Raw genomic sequence first — 22,709 nt, forward strand, 5'->3', positions numbered from 1 at the left:
TATAGTAGAATGGAATAGAAAAGAACACAACAGAGTAGAGTACCGTAGAGAAGAGTAGAGTAGAGTATTTTAGAATAGTAGAATATTATAGAATATAATAGAACAGAGCAAATCAGACAACACTCACCCGAAGCCGGAGAGCATGCGGCAGAAGAGGAACATGCCGTACCCCTGGACGAAGGAGGAGAGGAAGGAGAAGAAGCCGTTGACCGACATAGCGATAAGCAGACACTGTTTACGGCCCACCTTGTCCGACAGACCCCCCCAGAAGAATGCCCCCATCATCATCCCCAGGTACACTATGCTGCCTGCAGAGAGGAGGGAGATGGAAAGAAAAAGACAGCGGGAGAAAGAAGGGGGGGGGCGGGTGGGTGGCAAGGAAGAGAGGGAAGAGAATTAGGTTGGATAAAAGGAGAGAGAATATTTTTTTATTTTTTTGTTTAGTGTTAACTTTTTTTTCTTGACACTTCTAGCTTTGCAGCACTTGAAAATGATCTGAACCATCTGGACCAAAATGGCTTTTCAGGCAAACTGCTGACTAGGGAGGACACACACACAGTCACACACAGAGAAGCCACTGTGTCTCACACACAGCAACTGTATCAGTATCGCTGCATGTCTGACTGTATTAGTAGAGTCCAGAGCAGAAAGAGTGATGTGATTTAACCAGGCTTGTCATTTCCCAGTCATTGATAAACCACTGAGGGGTCACAGAGATCCAATCGATCTGATTTGCCTGGGGACCTGCAGACAGACAAACTTAATAAAGAACACAGAGGCAGCCATGAAGCTACAACACTAACTGAACCTCACTATGGAAGCCTCAACACTAACTGAACCTCACTATGGAAGCCTCAACACTAACTGAACCTCACTATGGAAGCCTCAACACTAACTGAACCTCACTATGGAAGCCTCAACACTAACTGAACCTCACTATGGAAGCCTCAAGAATAACTGAACCTCACTATGGAAGCCTCAACACTAACTGAACCTCACTATGGAAGGCTCAACACTAACTGAACCTCACTATGGAAGACTCAACACTAACTGAACCTCACTATGGAAGACTCAACACTAACTGAACCTCACTATGGAAGCCTCAACACTAACTAAACCTCACTAACTGAACCTCACTATGGAAGGCTCAACACTAACTGAACCTCACTATGGAAGCCTCAATAATAACTGAACCTCACTATGGAAGCCTCAACACTAACTGAACCTCACTATGGAAGGCTCAACAGTAACTGAACCTCACTATGGAAGACTCAACACTAACTAAACCTCACTATGGAAGACTCAACACTAACTGAACCTCACTATGGAAGCCTCAACACTAACTAAACCTCACTAACTGAACCTCACTATGGAAGGCTCAACACTAACTGAACCTCACTATGGAAGACTCAACACTAACTGAACCTCACTATGGAAGACTCAACACTAACTGAACCTCACTATGGAAGACTCAACACTAACTGAACCTCACTATGGAAGCCTCAACACTAACTGAACCTCACTATGGAAGACTCAACACTAACTGAACCTCACTATGGAAGCCTCAACACTAACTGAACCTCACTATGGAAGACTCAACACTAACTGAACCTCACTATGGAAGCCTCAACACTAACTGAACCTCACTATGGAAGACTCAACACTAACTGAACCTCACTATGGAAGTCTCAACAATAACTGAACCTCACTATGGAAGCCTCAACACTAACTGAACTTCACTATGGAAGCCTCAACACTAACTGAACCTCACTATGGAAGCCTAAACACTAACTGAACCTCACTATGGAAGCCTCAACACTAACAGAAACTCACTAACTGAACCTCACTATGGAAGCCTCAACACTAACTAAACCTCACTAACTGAACCTCACTATGGAAGACTCAACACTAACTGAACCTCACTATGGAAGCCTAAACACTAACTGAACCTCACTATGGAAGCCTCAACACTAACTGAACATCACTATGGAAGCCTCAACACTAACTAAACCTCACTAACTGAACCTCACTATGGAAGCCTCAACACTAACTGAACATCACTATGGAAGCCTCAACACTAACTAAACCTCACTAACTGAACCTCACTATGGAAGCCTAAACACTAACTGAACCTCACTATGGAAGCCTAAACACTAACTGAACCTCACTATGGGAGCCTCAACACTAACTGAACCTCACTATGGAAGCCTCAACACTAACTAAACCTCACTAACTGAACCTCACTATGGAAGCCTAAACACTAACTGAACCTCACTATGGAAGCCTCAACACTAACTGAACCTCACTAACTGAACCTCACTATGGAAGCCTAAACACTAACTGAACCTCACTATGGAAGCCTCAACACTAACTGAACCTCAGTATGGAAGCCTAAACACTAACTGAATTTCAACGGTACTATGTTCTGACCACAGCATTTGATAAGCGAGCGTTGACTGACCTGTGAACTATCAGATAAGGTTGTTTTTCCACAGGAAGTAAGTGTGATCTCTCTTCCAGTCCCAGTGGACACTGGGAAATGGAGGCGGGTGGGGGGCAGGAAATAATCCACTTCACTCAGCCAGAGTCTAGATATGCTAATAAAAATGCTAATCTGTGTTTATGGGGAGAGGCGATCGTTCACAGATGCTGTGCCTCATCGCTGCCGGGAAGCCCAGAGCCCAGCCCCTCTCTGTTTTTTTAAATTTGACTAGGCAAGTCAGTTAAGAACAAATTCTTATTTACAAAGATGGCCTACCCCGGCCAAACCTAACTGAACCTCACTATGGGGCCTAAACACTAACTGAACCTCACTATGGGAGCCTCAACACTAACTGAACCTCACTATGGAAGCCTCAACACTAACTAAACCTCACTAACTGAACCTCACTATGGAAGCCTAAACACTAACTGAACCTCACTATGGAAGCCTCAACACTAACTGAACCTCACTAACTGAACCTCACTCAGTATGGAAGCCTAAACACTAACTGAACCCTATGGAAGCCTCAACACGTTGACTGACCTGTAAACTACTGAGGTTGTTTTTCCACAGGATGGAAGTGACTAACTGCCTGGGAAATGGAACCAGTCCATGTGACAGCCTGAGTCTAGATACAGTCCTCTAGCACTGAGATGCAGTGCTTTAGACCGCTGTGCCACTCGGGAGCAATGCCGAGACAGTCCATGGTATCGGCCAACAACACCTCATTTACTTTATGACTCCCCACAGCTGGGCTGATATCCGTCATAAAGGGGTGGGGAGGGGAGGTTGGGGTGAGGAGGAGGGAAAAGGGAATTGGAAACAACCTTTTCCAGAAGAGGTGATTTCCTATAGGGTTCAACCAGGGGTCAGGGTGTAGTAGAGCCTCAGACTGCATCCCAAATTATACCCTATATTCCTTATTCCTGGGACAAAATAGGTTGTTATTTGAAATTTTCCCACAGTGACACCTCAGTCTTTACCCCTTACCCACACATGTACAGAATTGATCTCCACCCAACAGCATGAATGATCCAGAGTTGCTTTGCTTTCTTAACAGTTTTGTCCAATCAAAAATCTCAGAGAAGAATCGGAACTAGAGTCTAACGACAGCAAATCAGGAGGGTGGAGAGAGGTTTACAGATATGGATGTTGACTTGCTGAAATCCATCAATGAAAGGCTTGCAAAACTTGATATATTGGATATACTGCGAGAGGACGTCAATGCATTATGTGCCAGTCTAGAATTCAGCCAACGTCAGATTGATGATCTAAGGAAAGAGAACACAGAGCTGAAAGGTGCTGTAGACTCTATTCACGGCAAGGTGGAGGTGGTGCAAAGGGAGAACAAACAACTTAAAGAAACATTGCTTGATGTACAGTGTCCATCAATGTGGGACAATCTAATCTTTTCAGGGATACCAGAGAACGACAACGACAGAAGCTGTCCGAGACCCGAGGTCAACTCAACTGAAACTGCCCACTGACGTTGTGCGTAATGCCACTTTCTCCATTGAATGGGTAAGGCCAACTGTTTTGAACATTTTAAGCAAAAAGGAAATGGCGAAGAGCAGGGGCAGAGAACTCAGAAACATTTTGGAATGAATGACCCCCCCCCCATGGAGATCAATGAAAAGGAGGGGGAAAAACTGAATCCCACCATGAAAGAAAAGCGTTGCCTGAACCAACGAGTCTCCTTGGTGATGGATAAACTTTACATCAAGGGGCAACTGTATTGGGACTCATTCTAATCCAACTGTATCAGGACATGAATAGGAATGGTGGGGGTGTAGCTCTGTACATTCAGAATCATATACCTTTTAAGAGGAGGGGTGACCTTAATGTATGTCAAGTAGAGGCAGCCATATTGGTAGGATGTGTGTATAGACATTCCTAGCTCTAACGTGTCCTATCTGGATGACTTATGTACTGGGTTTGACCAGGCCACAGATAGCAACAGAGATGTATTTATCTTGGGGGATTTTAATATAAATTGGAAGGATCACAATAATTCAAATAGAACTAAATTGATGAGATGTGCCGGGAGTTGTGGTTTGAAACAACAGGTTTCAAACTACTAGATCATCAACTAAGTTAGGTCACAGTTCGGACACGTGCATGGATCTTATCTTCTGTAATATACCTTTGCTTAATGCTTAAAAGCCAGGTCAATACCAGTGGGCTGGACAGACCATAACATTGTGACCATAACCATGAACACCAAGGTTGCAAAGACACCCCCAAGGTTTGTGGTCAACAGAAATGTTAAGACATTTAATCATGAGCTATTTCTAAATAGCTACCCTGGGAGCTGATTTATCTAGAGGATGATTTAAATCACGCTACAGGATGTTTTATTGATTTGCTCACTGAGGTAATGGACCATAATGCCAGAAAGAGTACAGTTGGGACCCGTTGGGTGAGGCATTTTCTCAAAGAAATATGGAAAATTGTCTTAGCAGCCAAATTTAAACTAGAAATTGATTAACAGAATTATAGAACACTACGCAATTATGTAGTTAAATTAAATCATAAGACATATTTTTTGAACAAAAATGTTTTTATTGTTGTAGAAATGATTAAAAAAAAGGTATAGAATACAGTGAAGGGCTTACTTGGTACATCTATTTCATCATGTCCATCTAGTGTGGAGGTTGACGGCAGAACAAGATTTTTTGACAAAGAAAATGTATTTACTGAGCGAAAATGTGAACACCCATTCCTCCAAACAAGCGATTGCCCAATGGATTGATGATCATATTATGAGCACAAAAAACTGCTCTTTTAGTCTACAAATGCTGTCAGTAGAGGTGGTGTTAAACCTATTGAAGTCATTACCTGATGGTAAATCTACAGGTTATGGTCTTATGGACAATGTTTTACATCGCTATGCTGCTCCCCAGATTGCAGCTCCACTGAAATACGTATTTAGTTGGTTACTGGAAAAGGGGACATTTCCAAATGTATGGAAGCATGCTAAACTGTGTCCAATCCTGAAGGACAGCAAAGAATCCATTACTCTTGCCCATAGTCAACCAATCAGTCTACTCCCTTCACTCAGTAAGATATTGGAGGGTATTGTGAGGAGACAAATATAGGAGGTCATGAAGAAAAAGGATCTGATCACAGCCGATCAGCATGCTTATCACACAAACCATTCCACTACCACTGCATTGGTTGACATGACTGACCAGTGGCTCAATGCTATGGATAATGGCAGGTTTGTAGGTGTACTATTTTTAGATTTCAGTGCAGCATTTGATTTAGTGGATCATGAAATCATTTTGACACAATGAATGCATTATGGTTTTAAGGAGACAGCATTGAATTGGATACAGTCATATCTAACTGACATATACTGCAGGAGAGCCACTTCTTTACTTAGTACACCAACGACCTTGAAGCTCAAGCTACTATATTTGCAGATGATACTGCAATTCCTACAGCAATACAATCGATTCAACAGGTACAGCAAGATCTACAAGTAGAGCTGGGAAATATCAGGGAGCGGGTTTGCAGGGGAACAAACTGGTTCTGAACACCATGAAAACCAAGGTTATGTTGGCCTGTTCCACCAGAAAAAGGCCAACACAGCATGGGATACAATTAAGCATGGGGGAGGAAGTACAACCAGAGGATGTGGCAGAAGCCAGACTACCAGGAGTGCAGCTAGACAGCTGCTTATCGTGGTCGTCTCAAAGCATTAATTGGGAGTCAGGTGAACTATTGTCCTGTGTTCTGGGAAAATGCATCAGCCAGTTAAACTAGGAGGATGCCGATGGTACAGAACAAAGCAGCAAGGATTGTTTTGAATGTGGAGATGTGGTTCTTCTGTTGTAGTCGTGCACCAAGCTCTTGGGTGGTCATTAATCGACAAGATGGTTGACGAAGAAAACATGTTTATTTTACATCATAACATACACCATTTAAAACGGCCAAACTCTATTCACAGCAGTATTCAGATGGTAAGAGACGGTCATTCAGTCAATACTAGGAATAAACTGTCCACCATCTGTGTTATCCAGACGGAAAAGAAAATAGGCCAAATAACATTTCGATTCAGACTAATAAAGAAATTGAATCATTTATCTGAGCAAACCTTTCAATATATAAATTCAAATAATACTTTGAAAACCATTTAAAATGTACATTATAATATAATATACAATATACATTGGAAGGTTGTGCAAGACTATGGTAGATGAAGGAATCAACCTATCTTTTTAGATTGTTAAGAGTGTTTATCTGGGCAATATGTCTGTGTATTATGTCTGTTTGTAACAGTGTGTTATATGTGAAAATGTGATCGCATGATAAACTGTATTTTAGTGTTTAAAGACTCCTGGAAGATCAGTCCAAACGGGGACTAAAAGGGATCCTAATCCAATCTAAACCCTCACATCCAAACGATGTGATTCATACACAGACACACAAACACCGTTTCAGAGTTGACTTCCATTACAAATGACTGCGTAGTAAGCATTCATCAAATAAAGCTGCATTTAGTCCAACTGAATTAGAAACTAATCATAGACTTTAGAGAGATATTTCTGCAGACTCTCTTATCTTTTCTCTCCTCTCCAACAGCACGGCACAGTCTACAGCTCAGCCTCCAACCCAGAGGGAATACTTCACGAACTCAACTTTAGCTGCTGCTGTTATCTCCGCCAGACGAGACGGGGGCAGTAAGCGTCAAGCGGGGAGCGGCGCGGTGGGTTTGTCTCTATGGTAATTAGCTCTTATGTGTAAGCATAATTCCCCGTCCACGCTACGCTCCTCTGCCACTACACTCTCAGCGCGGATGAGAGGATAAAAGGAAAGGAGGAGAGGATGAGAGAGGAGGAGTGGAGAAGAGGAGAGAAGGGGCGACAACAGAGAGAAACAGATGAGTATTTCCGGAACTGGAACGTTGGGTACATTCCGGGGGTATCTTTAGGGATTCCCCCAAGATTCAGGGAATCCCCGGAGGTTGACGTTTGATTGACAGGTCTGTCTGAGAGCATCTACTACAAGGAATATTCGAATGGTGTAGAGAAGGAAAACAGTTATATCATCTTACAACTGTTCTAAATGACACCGAACAAAAATATAGAGTTATAGTTCACATAAGGAAATCAGTCAATTTCAATAAATAAATTAGGCCCTAATCTATGGATTTTACATGACTGGGAAATACAGATATGCATCTGTTGGTCAGAGATAGCTTTAAAAAAAGTAGGGGCATGGATCAGAAAACCAGTCAGTATCTGGTGTGACCACCATTTGCTTCATGCAGCGCGACACATCTCCTTCGCATAGAGTTGATCAGGCTATTGACTGTGGCCTGTGGAATGTTGTCCCATTCCTCTTCCATGGCTGTGCGAAGTTTCTGGATATTGGCGGGAACTGGAACACGCTGTCGTACACGTCAATCCAGAGCATCCCAAACATGCTCAATGAGTGACATGTCTGGTGAGTATGCAACCCATGGAAGAACTGGGACATTTTCAGCTTCCAGGAATTGTGTATAGATCCTTGTGGCATGGGGCCATGCCTTATCATGCTGAAACATGAGGTGATGGCGGAGGATGAATGACGCGACAATGGGCCTCAGAATCAGGATCTCTGTGCATTCAAATTGCCATTGATAAAATTAGATTATGTTTGTTGTCCGAAGATTATGCCTGCCAATACCATAACTCCACCGCCACCATGGGGCACTCTGTTCACAGCGTTGACATCAGCAAACCGCTCGCCCACATGACGTCTGCCATCTGCCCAGAACAGTTCAAACTGGGATTAATCCGTGAAGAGCACACTTCTCCAGTGTGCAAGTGGCCACCGAAGATGAGCATTTGCCCACTGAAGTTGGTTACCACACAAAACTGCAGTCAGATCAAGACCCTGGTGAGGACGCCGAGCAGATGAACATCCCTGAGACGGTTTCTGACAGTTTGTTTGTGCAACAGTTTGTTTGTTCTTCGGTTGTGCAAACCCACAGTTTCATCAGCTGTCCGGGTTGGCTGGTCTCAGATGATCCCGCAGGTGAAGAAGCCAGATGTGGCGGTCCTGGGCAGGAGTGGTTACAAGTGGTCTGTGGTTGTGCGGCCGGTTGGACGTACTGCCAAATTCTCTAAAACCAACTTAAGATGTGAACATTTACATTAAATTCTCTGGTGGACATTCCTGCAGTCAAATTGCCAATTGCACTCTCCCACAAAACTGGATACATCTGTGGTATTGTGTTGTGTGACAAAACTGCACATTTTGGAGTGGCCTTTTATTGTCCCCAGCACAAGGTGCACCTGTGTAATGATTGTGCTGTATAATCAGCTTCTTGATACGCCTGTCAGGTGGATGGATTATCTTGGCAAAGGAGAAATGCTCACTGACAGGGATGTAAACAAATTTGTGCACAAAAAAGCATTCTGTGCATATGGAACATTTCTTGGATCTTTAATTTCAGCTCATGAAACATGGGACCAACAATTTACATGTTGCATTTATATTTTGGTTCAGTGACTTTTGATTCTGATTCATTTGAGAAAATGCCAGTATTACACTCACTCACTCACACACACACACACACACACACACACACACACACACACACACACACACACACACACACACACACACACACACACACACACACACAGAGCGAGAGAGACAGGAGGCCTGTCAGGAAACAAAGCAGCCCATTATCATGTTGAGGCAGACACTTGTATTAGCATCCTGCCTCCTGCCTGCCTGCAGCTCCCAGTCTTCACTTGTCCACTGAAAGGAGGGGGCAGGCCAGGGTGGACAGAACACTTGACATCAGACTGGGAGCTGATTTGTGTCTGTCAGTATTTTCAGCTTAACCCATCCATTTCACACACACACACACACACACACACACACACACACACACGCACGCACGCACGCACGCACGCACACACACACACACACACACACAGACAACACACAAAGACACACACAGACACACGCACAGTGTTGGTGCTTTATCCCTGTATGCTTTAATTAGTTGACCTCATGGCTCCAGTTCAGCCAATTTATCACCCCGTTGTGTTGATTAACACACACAGGCACGCGCACGCAGACACACGCACACACAGACACACAAATCTCCAATCATGCTCTGCCGACCCCTGCGATCCACTGACCCTGAGTCAAACCTTCAACAGAACAAAGAGAAGATAGTTGGAGGAAGAGGAGGAGTGAAGACAGAAGGAGAGGAGGAGAGGTTTGAAGTGCCTCAGAGTGTTTCGTAGGGAGGCAGGCTCAACCGTAGTCTCCTGCTCTCTCCTCCTCCTCCTCCTCCCTGTTCTTCCTCAGTCAAGCGGGTTTAACTGAGCCAGCTAAGCACGGCTAAACTGCAGAGAGAAACACAATACCATAGAGATTATACTACCTCACAGTAATATCTCACCCTCACAATCACCTAATAGCAGTGAGAGACAGAGAGAGGGAGGGAGAGAGAGGGGGGTGCAATGAAGAGGACGTGGGATAAAAAGAGGAAGAGATAAAAGGGATGAAGGGTAGGAGGTAGCACAAAGAGAGAGGGGTGGGAATGGATGAAGACAATGAAGGAAAGCAGGGAAAAGAAAAGCTGAAGTGTTTTCTTTTGGAGTCAATCATGCCTCTCTTTGTCTCTGACCAGCCATTGCAGAACTATAACACTTGTCTGAATTGGAAATGCCAGAGAGCAAACGCTTAGTAAAATAAAACAACCCTTGGAGTGAGACCACTGGCCTGGGCTGGGCCTGGTCGATTGTCTGTGACTCTTTTTTTAATCATTTTTATCCTGTCTTCCCTCACTCTCACTCTCTCTCTTGACTGTCTCTCTTTCTCTCTCTCTGACTGTCTCCCTCTCTGACTTCTCTCTCTCTCTCTCTTCCGACCCCCATCTCTCTCTCTCTCCCTAACCAGACAGTCAATTAGGAGCCCTTCTCCACTAACAGTGTGGATGACCTTCATATAGAGCCATGATGAGGCTGGGCTATAAGATCAACACTGTACCAGAGGGCTATTTCAGGGCCACAAGGCCTCTGTTATGAATGCCCATCTACAGTATGTGGTAAGCCTACCTCCAAAAGAAGTGGCCTTTTGCTTACTGGGGTGTAGCCTACCATGTTGGCCCACAATGGAATTTTATGAATACCCATCCATGTGGTAGGCCCACCATTTGGAAAACAGGCTGTTGCAAATGCTTTGTTAGTCCTGACTTATCAATTTGGCTATTGAAGCTCTGAATATCAGCTACCCAACTTTATCAGGTGTTATTGTGAGCCTATTTGCAAAGTGTTTACACAGCGGGAAATGCTAAACTATTTTCTTTTTCGCTATCATCAGCTTGTCAAAAATGTACAGATACAAACTTGAAACCAATGATCAATGACAAGGGGTGAAACTCCTGGACAACAGTTGTGATTGTTCATTCCATATTGTTCATTTTACTTTGACCTGTCCTGTTTTTAAGATATGTTGTTTGTTATCATGACAACGCATTCTTTTGATTTAGGTTAAGCTATTTGATGTAAAATGTGTCTTAGGTGAGGCTCTTTGATCAGAGAAACCTGCATGATGTAAAACGTGTCTTAGGTCAGGCTATTTGATCAGAGAAACCTGCATGATGTAAAAAGTGTCCATGTCATTACATTGTCATACATTTTATCTCCAGCCTGTAGGCTACAGACAAGGCCACATACTCTCTCTACCATATCCTATATCTGCTACATGATTTACAGTGCATTCAGAAAGTATTCAGACCCCTTGACTTTTTCCACGTTTTGTTACATTACAACCTTATTCTAAAATGGTTTGGGGGAAAAATCCAGATCATTCTACACAGAGTACCCCATTATGACAAAGCAAAAATAAGTTTAGAAACTGAAATATAACATTTACATAAATATTCAGACCCTTTACTCAGTACTTTGTTGAAGCACCTTTGGCAGCGATTACAACCTCGAGTCTTCTTGGGTATGACCCTACAAGCTTGGCACACATGTATTTGAAGAGTTTCTCCCATTCTTCTCTGCAGGTCCTCTCCAGCTATGTCAGGTTAGATGGGGAGCGTCTCTGCACAGCTATTTTCAAGTCTCTTCAGAGATGTTCGATCGGGTTCAAGTCCGGAAGCCACTCCTGTGTTGTCTTGGCTGTGTGCTGAGTGCTCTGGAGCAGGTTTTCATTAAGGAGCTCTCTGGCCACTCTACCATAAAGGCCTGATTGGTGGAGTGCTACAGAGAGGGTTGTACTTCTGGAAGGTTCTCCCATCTCCACAGAGGAACTCTGGAGCTCTGTCAGAGTGACCATCAAGTTCTTGGTCACCTCCCTAACCAAGGCCCTTCTCCCCCTATTGCTCAGTTTGGCTGGGTGGCCAGCTCTATGAAGAGTCTTGGTGGTTCCAAACTTCTTCCATTTAAGAATGATGGAGGCCACTTTTTTCCTGGGGACCTTCAATGCTAGAGAATGTTTTTGGTACCCTTGTTGGATTCCCGTCTCCATCCAAAATCTAAGTTAAAGAACAGGACTGACTACATTTAGCAGACACTCATATCAACTTACAGGAGTAATTATAATTAAGTGCCTTACTCAAAGGTACATTGATAGATATTTCATTCAGTCGGCTCTAGGATTTGAAGTACTGGCCCAACGCTCTTAACCGCTAGGCTACCTGCCGCCCTACGACTAAATCAAATCAAACTTTATTTAAAGTACATTTAAAGTTTGACTTGATTTGATTTACTCCTGTTCTTTAACTTAGATGTTTGGTTCAGATGGAGACGTGAATCCAACATATCAATTATTCATTTGTTGACAAACTGGAAATAAACTAGCCAATCAGAAGATCCATCTCCTTCAAATGTTGATATTTGGTTGGTTTGACAACCAAACACATTTCAATATCCCATTTGAAATACAATAAATAGCCTATTAACTTGTCGACATGTTAACAAACGATATGTTGGATTCACGTCTCCAACTCAACCAAAAATACAAGTAAAAATATGGGATTAAGCCAGTGGCTCAGATGGAACTATCCATGCAGTAGATTCATCTACTTTAAACGTTGATATTTGGTTGAGTTGTCAACCAAACACAATTCAATATTACTTTCATAATGAAGCAAATAGCCTAAAGTTAATGCTATCTTACAAATGTAAAATGCGTAACACATCCTTGGCCAACTCCAATGGCAGATAAAATACTTTATAATCGACATACATTTTAAAACATTAACATGTAGTGTGTGTGTGTGTGTGTGTGTGTGTGTGTGTGTGTGTGTGTTTGCATCTATCAATTACACATACATGTCAGTACATACACACAACAAGTAGGTCACATGGGGGAGAGGCGATGTGCCGTGAGGTGTTTTTGAAACCAGGTTTGCTGTTTACATGCGCAATAAAAGAGGGAAGGGAGTTCCAGGCACTCATGGCTCTGTATAATACTGTACGTTTCCTTGAATTTGTTCTGGATTTGGGGACTGTGAAAAGACCCCTGGTGGCATGTCTGGTGGGGTAAGCGTGTGTGTCAGAGCTGTGTGTAAGTTGAAGATGCAAACCATTTGGAATTTCCAACACATGAATATTTCTTATAAAAACAAGAAGTGACGCAGTCAGTCTTTCCTCAACTCTTAGTCAAGAGAGATTGGCATGCGTAGTAGTAATATTAGCCCTCCGATTACAATGAGGAGCAAGACGTTCAGCTCTGTTCTGGGCCAGCTGCAGCTTTCTTTGCAGCACTTGTGTGTGGTGTCAAAAAAAGCACAGAATCTATGTATTACAGACATACCTCTCCCCGTCTTTACAACCATTGAATCTATATGTTTTGACCATGACAGTTTGCAATCTAAGGTAACACCAAGTAATTTAGTCTCCTCAACTTGTTCAACAGCCACACCATTCATTCCCAGATTCAGCTGAGGTCAAGAACTTGATTTATCTCATCGGGAATATTGTCCAGAAAAATGTCGCCGGAGTGGATGGCTGCTGTTTAACCAACTGTGCTATTTTGTGTGTTTTTTTGCATTGTTTGTTACTCACTTTGTACATAATATTGATGCTACCTTCTCTTATGAGCGAAAAGAGCTTCTGGACATCAGTACAGCGATTACTCACCTGGAACTGGACAAAGATTTTTTCTTTAATGAGTCTGACACAAAGGATATAATGAAGCTCCCGGACAAGGCCCAATTCTCCATCCTTTGCTTGAGGAAAATAAGGAAATACAGGGGGCGCAGGTCAGGGTGCCTTGTGAGAATTTGTTGGCAAGTGGGTAAGAAACCTCTACCATCCATTTTATTGGCCAACATGCAATCACTGAAGAATAAACTGGATAAGCTCCATTCGAGACTATCCTACCAACGGGACATCAAAAACTGTAATATTTTATGTTTCACAGTCTCGTGGCTGAACGACGACATGGATAACAAACAAAACAAACAAACAAAATTGGCTGGGTTTTCCGTGCATCGGCAGGACAGAACAGCTACGTCCGGTAAAACAAGAGGTGGGAGTGTGTGTCTATCTGTCAATAACAGATGGTGCATGATGTCTAATATTAAGGTAGTCTTGATGTATTGCTTGCCTGAGGTACCTTGTATGTAGTACCTTCTGATAAGCTATTGACCACACTATCAACCAGGAGTGTTTTCATCTATGTTTCTATTTACCACCACAAACCGACGCTGGCACTAAGACCGCACCCAACGAGCTGTGTAAGGCCATAAGCTAAAAATGAAATGCTCATCCAGAAGCAGTGCTCCTAGTGGCCGGGGACCATAATGCAGGCAAACTTAAATCCATTTTACCTAATTTTTACCAGCATTTCACATGTGCAACAAGAGGGAAAAAAACCTAGACTAATTTTACTCCACACACAGAGATGCGTACAGAGCTCTTATTCACTCTCCATTTGGCAAATCTGACCATAATTCTATACTGATTCCTACTTTCAAGCAAAAATCTAAAGCAGGACGTAGCTATTACTCGCTCAATACGGAAGTAGTCAGATGACGCGGATGCTATGCTCCAGGACTGTTTTGCTAGCACAGACTGGAATATGTTCCGGGAGTCATCCAATGGCATGGAGGAGTATACCACCTCAGTCATCGGCTTCATCAATAAGTGCATCGATGACGTTGTCCCCACAGTGACCATACATACATATCCCAACCAGAAGCCATGGAATACAGGCAACATCCGCACTGAGCTAAAGCCTAAGATGCCACTTTCAAGGAGTGGGACACTAATCCGGATGCTTATAAGAAATCCCGCTATGCCCTCAGACGAACCATCAAACAGGCAAAGCGTCAATACAGGAATAGGATTGAATCCTACTACACCGGCTCTGACGCTCGGCAGATGTGGCAGGGCTTGCAAACTATTAGGTACTACAAAGGGAAACTCAGCCGCGAGCTGCCCAGTGACGCGAGCCTACCAGACGGTCTAAATGCCTTTTATACTCGCTTCGAGGCAAGCAACACTGAAGCAAGCAGAGAGCACCAGCTGTTCCGGAAGACTGTGTGATCAGGCTCTACGTAGCCAATGTCAGCAAGACCTTTAAACAAGTCAGCATTCACAAGGCCGTGGGGCCAGACGGATTACCAGGAGGTGTACTCAGAGCATGCGCGGACCAACCTGTAAGTGTCTTCACTGATATTTTCAACCTCTCCCTGACGGAGTCTGTAATACCTACATGTTTCAAGCAGACACCATAGTCCTTGTGCCCAAGAAAAGGCCTCGTAGCGTTCACATCGGCAATAAAATGCAAATTAATTACTTAAAAATCAAACAATGTGATTTTCTGGATTTTTGTTTTAGATTCTGTCTCTCACAGTTGAAGTGTACCTATGATAAAAAAAATTACAGACCGCTACATGCTTTGTAAGTAGGAAAACCTGCAAAATCGGCAGGGTATCAAATACTTGTTCTCCCCACTGTATATAGCCTCATTATTGCTATTTTATTGTGTTATTTTTTATTTTTTATTATTATTATATGTTTTGGCACACCTTGGCACACCTGTATTAGGGGAGTTTCGCCCATTCTTCTCTGCAGATCCTCTCAATCTCTGCCAGGTTGGGTGAGTAAGTGTGTTGCTGCAGAAATAAATAGGGCTATACTCCAAAAAAAAGAGAAAAACGTTCACTACAGAAATTCTTTCTCTCATTTTGAGCACCTGCCCCCTAAATTTCAAACAAATATTACCCAATTATCCTCGTTGAAGTGACTTGGTGATGAATTGGTGTGCGCAGTGGGTGGTTTCTCTGTTTCGTTAGTGTGAGTCACCGTTACCTCAGATAGGATGATGAGGATGGTGACATGTTAACTGCGTCTGGGTTTTATGTGGCCTTGGAATTCACAGTTCAGTAGACACGAACAACATACTCACTGCTCCCTAGTGCGGAAGGAAAGAAAACACCTCCTACTCAGGTATACAAATACGGACGCCATTTGGTCTTTACCTGTCCAAAAAGATATTCAGACCCCTTGACTTTTTCCACGTTTTGTTATGTCACAGCCTTATTCTAAAATTGATCAGATACATTTTTTTTAATCATAAATCTACACACAATACGCCATAATGACAAAGCGAAAACAGGTTTTCAGAATTTTTTCAACTTAAAAAACAGAAATACCTTATTCAGACCCTTTGCTACGAAACACGAAATTAAGCTCAGGTGCATCCTGTTCCCATTGATCATCCTTGAGATGTATCTACAACTTGTTTGGAGTCCACCTATGGTAAATTCTATTGATTGGATGATTTGGATTTGGAAAGGCACATAACTGTCTATATAAGGTGTCAGAGCAAAAACCAAGCCATGAGGTCGAAGGAATTGTCCGTAGAGCTCCGAGACAGGATTGAGTTGAGGCACCGATCTGGAGGTCCCCAAGAACACAGTGGCCTCCATCATTCTTAAATGGAAGAAGTTTGGAACCACCAAGACTCTTCCTAGAGCTGGCCGCCCAGCCAAAATAAGCAATCGGGGGACATTGGGCTTGATCAGGGAGGTGACCAAGAACCCAATGGTCACTCTGACAGAACTCCAGAGTTCCTCTGTGGAGATGGAAGAACCTTCCAGAAGGACATCCATCTCTGGAGCACTCCACCAATCAGGCCTTTATGTTAGAGTGGCCAGACGGAAGACACTCCTCAGTGAAAGGCACATGATAGCCAGCTTGGAGTTTGCCAAAAGGCACTTAAAAACCTCTCAGACCATGAGAAACAAGATTCTCTGGTCTGATGAAACCAAGATTGAACTCTTTGGCCTGAATGCCCAGGGTCACGTCTGGAAGAAACCTGGCACCATCCCTACGGTGGAGCGCGGTGGTGGCAACAACATGCTGAGGGGATGTTTTTCAGCGGCAGGGACTGGGAGACTAGTCAGGATCAAGGGAAAGATGAACAGAGCAAAGGACAGAGATGAAAACCTGCTCCAGAGCGCTCAGGACCTCAGACTGGGACAATGGTTCACCTTCCAACAGGACAACGACCCTAACCACACAGCCAAAACAGCACAGAAGATGTCTTGGGACCAGCCTCTGAATGTCCTTGAGTGGCCCAGAAAGAACACGGACTTGATCGAACCTGATCGAACATCTCTAGAGAGACCTGAAAATAGCTGTGCAGCAACGCTCTGCAGAGAAGAATGGGAGAAACTCCCCAAATACTGGTGTGCCAAGCTTATTTTTGCTTTGTCATTATGGGTATTGTGTGTAATTTGATGAGAGAAAATATCTATTTAATCCTTTTTGGAATAAGGCTGTAGTGTAACAAAATGTAGAAAAAGTCAAGGGGTCTGAAAGCATTCTGAATGCTCTGTATGTCTGCTGCCGAGGGAGAAGAGAGCCATGAGAAAACGAGTTTTTATCAATCATGGAAATAAAAGTGCTGAAATCAAATTGGCTCCCTTTTGAAAAAGAACATGGAGAACATGCTATCAAAGGACAATTCTGGAGTTTTGGTACAGGTACAGCCAACTAGCCAACTAACTATTGCTCTATTGTCAAAATGACACGATACAATATATCATCAAAAATAATTTCCCGATATATAACTGTATCGTTATTTCCCCCAATCACTAGTTTCTATCAACACACACACACACACACACCTTACCTAGCCACCCTGCTCCAGAGTTGGGGACACACATGTCCAGCTCGGCGCTGGGTAGGACGAACCCCACCACGAACACCTCCACTCCATCAGACATCAGCGCCATGCCCAGCACGAAGAACAGCTGCCACTGAAACCTGCCGTGGCCACACTCCTGCATGATCAGCTCATACTGCTGGGCCAGCTCCTCCTCGTCCGCCTGCCTCTCTTGCTCCAGGTCCTTACGGTCCCTCATGCTGTCTGAGACAAGTTGACCCAGAGAAACATGCCCGTCTCTAGGCTTCCCGTCAGCAGGCACCCCCTGATACTCCCCCTCATAGATCTCATCTTCATCATCGTGACCCTCCGTGGCGTCACTGGCGTAGTCTTCCTCGTCTTCGTCTTTGGCGGTAAGACCACCGGGGAAGTGGTCGTTGCCATCGGGCTGCGTGTAGGCGTAGCGTCCGTCATCATCGTCGTCGTCCTCGTTCTGGAACTGGCTGTAGTTGCGTTGGGAGGAGTACTCGTCTGCGGCGCGGTTGACGACCTTGCTGACCTTCTTAGCAGCATGGCGTTTGGCCTCCTTGGCAATGTCCTTGGCGCCCTTCACCAGTGACGTCCTGTTGTTGTACGACTCGTCCATCTTGCTGACTCTGATTCTATCTACCTGTCTTTATTTGCCCTTTAGCGAACCAGCTCAGTCAGTTGGGAACCAATGTTCACTGGCAAAAGGAACTGCCAAAAAAGCTGACCTAAGTGTGAGAGACAATTAGAAAGTAACTTACGTTAGCTTACTTTCTTCTGTTACAACAGGGCAACTCAGCTGCAGCCAACCACAGTAAGTTGGGAGATGGTTAAAATGATACTAGCGTTGGCTAGGATAGCAAGCTGCTGCTGCTGGTGTGAGGGAGAGCAGATCTCTATGGCAGTGGGATGGGAGCAGGCACACGGTTGAGAGGTGAAGACAGCTGAGTTCCAGTAGGAGAGATCACCATCCACGCTGTCTTTACGTCTGGTCACAGCTCATCTTTCTGTGGAGAGAGATACATTTGTTTAATTTCTGGTCCAGCAGTGTTCAGGTTTAATGTCCCATCTCAGTGTCAGTCTCTAAAGTCAGGTTCTCTGCAGAGTGGACTGTTTGTGCCTGTAGATTTAGTGAGGAAGCCTTGAGGACTTCAGTGTACCAGCTATAACTCTCCCTCAACATTATCAGGAGATCTGTCTGTGACGCCAATGGCAGGAAACGAACGTAAAAGGCGGAAACAAGGGACAGAGAGAAGGGGCCAAATAAAAATGGAACCATTCCATACTCTCCCTGACTGGAATGGGTCTGAGACACCCATGTGGTCTGTTTGGGGGTCTATGAGTTCCGGTTAGGTCTGATCCATCTAGTCCAATATGGTACATTCCATCTAGTTTCTGTGTTCCGTCTCTCGACTGGTCTTGCGTTTGTGTATTCTGTCTGAGCATGTGTGTTCCATCCTGCTTCACCATTAAATCAAAGATGTAATCACATTTTATATGTCACATGCGACGAATACAACGGGTGTAGACTTTTCTGTGAAATGCTTGTTTTAGAGCCTTTCCCAAGGATGCAGAGTTTAAAAAATAACACAAAAATGAAAATAGTAACACAGGAGGAATAAAATACACAATAATGAAGCTAAATAATGTACCAGAACCAGATCAATGTGCAGATATGCTGTACAATGTGTTTGAGGTAGATATGTACATGAAGGCAGGGTAAAGTAACTAGGCATCAGGATAGATAATAATAAGGTATTTGAGGTAGATATGTACATGAAGGCAGGGTAAAGTGACTAGGCATCAGGATAGATAATAATAAGGTATTTGAGGTAGATATGTACATGAAGGCAGGGTAAAGTGACTAGGCATCAGGATAGATAATAATAAGGTATTTGAGGTAGATATGTACATGAAGGCAGGGTAAAGTGACTAGACATCAGGATAGATAATAATTAGAGTAAACTAAAGAACAGAATAGCAGCAGCATATGATGAGTGTAAAAGTGTGTGTGTATGATTGTGTATGTGTGTTTTTTTTGTAAGTGTGTCAGTGTAATGTGTGTGAGTGACTGTGTATATAGTGTGTATAATAGTCTTATGAGTGTGCATAGGGTAAATGCAAGATAGGGTCAATGCAGTCTTAATGAACCATTTAATTAACTGTATAGCAGTGTTATGGCTATTTAGCAGTCTTTAGCTGTGGGGTAGAAGCTGTCTCGGAGCATGTTAGTCTGAGAACCGATGTTCCGGTACCGTTTGCTGGACGGTAGAAGAGTGAACAGTCAATGGCTTGGGTGGCTGACATCTTTAGCAACTTTCAGGCCATTTTAATCCCTCAAAATCACATTGTATAGTGGTGGGTAACGCATTGATATCATGGCTACCATTGAAAGCAACCTATGACTTGAATGGCGAATGGTAGATGTGCTTTAGTTGCGAGTTGAAATAAAATGGTAGCTATTTTTAACCGAGACTATCAAAACAGTTTTAACACATGAATCATGGCCATCAAAACAATTAACACGCGATTGCATTTAGAATTATTGGTTGCGCAATGACTGGGCTTATAAAAACATGTTTCAATCCAGTACCAGCTTTTTAAGGAGCTGCTCTCGTGCTGTCTGACAGGTGATAGGCCATTCTGCTCCTCAAACTAGGCTCCGTACGCTGTGTGCGTGTGATAAGATACATGACGACTAATGGAATAATACACGTGCCAATTGAATTCCTCAAAATTATGCAAATTAACCTATAGACCGATAAGCATGACCGGTCAAATGTATTTTTTGTCGGCTAATGGATTAACGGTTAACTGTTAACATCCCTAGTTCTGTATGCGTTTCTGTGTGTAGAATAAACAATGGTCTAGAGTTTTAGCAACCCTAGTGGTGGAGGAGACGTGTTGGTAGAAGTGAGGTAGACAGGTTTTAAGTCTGCCTGCGTTAAAGTCTCCGTCCACCAGAAATGCTGCCCCTGGGTTTGCGGTTTCTTATTTGTTTATAGCCCCATACAGTTTGTTGATTGCCAAAGTGGTGTTGGCTTGTGGAGGGATGTAGGCAGCCGTGATAATTACAGATGAGAACTCTTTTGGTAGATAAAAAGGCCTGCAGCTTATTCTTTATCAGGTGAGAAAAAGCTAGGGATTTCCTTCACACTGGAAACAGTGCACCAGTTGTTGTTTATGAAGAGGCACACCCCTCTCCCTTTGGACTTGCCCGAGGCTACTGTCGGTTGATCATGACGCTGCATGGAGTTTCTGCAAGGCATATAATGTTGCAGCTTTTCAAGTCTCTCTGATAGGAGACTCTCAAACGAAGCTCATCCACCTTATTCTTGAGTGGCTATACGTTTTCCGATAAAACGGAGGTGAGTGCTGGTCGATTTTCATGAAACAAAGGAATAGGGTTCAGTGTGAACAAGGGAATAGCTGAGTCAGATTTGAAGTCAAAATCGAGGTTAGTAACTGTCGATCTGATATCCAAAAGTGCTTGATGGTCATGTGTGAACCGTTCACTTCACAGGACAACACTTTAAATCAAAATGTGTTTTTAGGCAGAAATGCTTTCTGGAACATGTGAACTTTCATGTGCCTTAATAACAAACTTGCGTGCCATCTGTAAATATGAATACAATTGTGAAATTACGAGCCTAGTTGGTTTTCACCACGGATAAAGACAGGAACCTTCCCGCCAGCCATGATTGGCTGAGATAATGGATGGGCTGGACATGCCAAGAGATGAGTTCAGATTGGTCTGCCATGTAGCATGCTTCTGTCTATAACGTGAGCTGATCAGTATGTGTAGATCATCCATGCTACTGCAGCTTTTTTGAAAGATATCATGGAGAATTTAACCAGTTGGATTTAGGGGGCGCTATTTTAATTTTTGGGTGAAAAACGTTCCCGTTTTAAACAAGATATTTTGTCACGAAAAGATGCTCGACTATGCATATAATTGACAGCTTTGGAAAGAAGACACTCTGACGTTTCCAAAACTGCAAAGATATTGTCTGTGAGTGCCACAGAACTGAAACCCAGATAAAAATCCAATCAGGCGGTGCTGCATTTTTTGAAACCGCCTCATGCCAATGACTCCTTATATGGCTGTGAATGAGCTACTAATGAGCTTACGTTTTCCACATTTTCCCCAAGGTGTCTACAGCATTGTGACGTCTTTTTAGGCATTTCCATTGAAGAATGGCTGTAAGGGACCATATATGGCATGTGGTCACATGGTGTCTCCCGCGGAAAACCTTGCGTAAAATACTGAGGTAGCCATTTTTCCAATCGCTTCTTATGAGAAACCAACTGCCTCGACGGATATATTATCGAATATATTTGTTAAAAACACCTTGAGGATGGATCCTAAACAACGTTTGCCGTGTTTCTGTCGATATTATGTAGCTAATTTTGAAGAAGGTTTGGGGTTATAGTTGTAACATTTTTCGGTTGATTTCTCAGCCAAGCATGGTGAAGAAACGGGAGCTTTTTCGCCTACAAAAAATAATATTTTGGGAAAAAAGGAACATTTGCTATCTAACTGGGAGTCTCCTGAGTGAAAGCATCCAAAGTTCTTCAAAGGTAAATTATTTAATTTGGTTGCTTTTCTTATTTTCGTGAAAATGTTGCCTGCTGCCAGCAGAGCCTAGCATAGCATTATACCATGATAAACTTACACAAATGCTTGTCTAGCGTTGGCTGTAACGCATATTTTGAAAATCTGAGATGACAGTGTTGTTAACAAAAGGCTAAGCTTGTGTTTGAATATATTTATTTCATTTCATTTGCGATTTTCATGAATATGAAAAGTTTATAGGGGTATTTATGTCCGTTGCGTTATGCTAATGCTTTTGAGGCTATGATTACGCTCCCGGATACGGGTTTGCTCGTCGCAACTGGTTAAAAAGTGTTTCTAATGCTCTCAACAACATTGCTGCCCTGAATGTAGCAGGCCCCATTGACAAAGATCAGTGGGGAAAAGTTGTGATGGACTACTTTCTGGAGGACGATTGGGCTGAAAATGAATCAGACGATGAGGAAATCCCTGATTTAGGCAAAAACATTGCAGAGTCTTCTAATGACAGTGATGAGGAAGACATGGCAAACAACAGTGCTG

At 43.3% G+C, this 22,709-nt stretch overlaps 1 protein-coding gene across 1 annotated transcript in view; it reads right to left on the reverse strand.

Moving 5' to 3' along the window:
* The window catches only part of LOC135544642 (synaptic vesicle glycoprotein 2C-like), a 64,751-nt gene that overhangs the window by 29,752 nt on the left and 12,290 nt on the right, over positions 1-22,709 (reverse strand). Inside the window, exons 2-3 of the mRNA XM_064972402.1 lie at positions 17,594-18,600; positions 128-308 (exon numbers count right to left, since the gene is read on the reverse strand). Coding sequence (XP_064828474.1) covers positions 128-308; positions 17,594-18,212 — 800 coding nt within the window. The 5' untranslated portion in view covers positions 18,213-18,600. The remainder of the gene's footprint in view (positions 1-127; positions 309-17,593; positions 18,601-22,709) is intronic.

This window comes from Oncorhynchus masou, chromosome 8 (assembly GCF_036934945.1).
Source record: "Oncorhynchus masou masou isolate Uvic2021 chromosome 8, UVic_Omas_1.1, whole genome shotgun sequence".
Taxonomy (NCBI): Eukaryota; Metazoa; Chordata; class Actinopteri; order Salmoniformes; family Salmonidae; genus Oncorhynchus; species Oncorhynchus masou.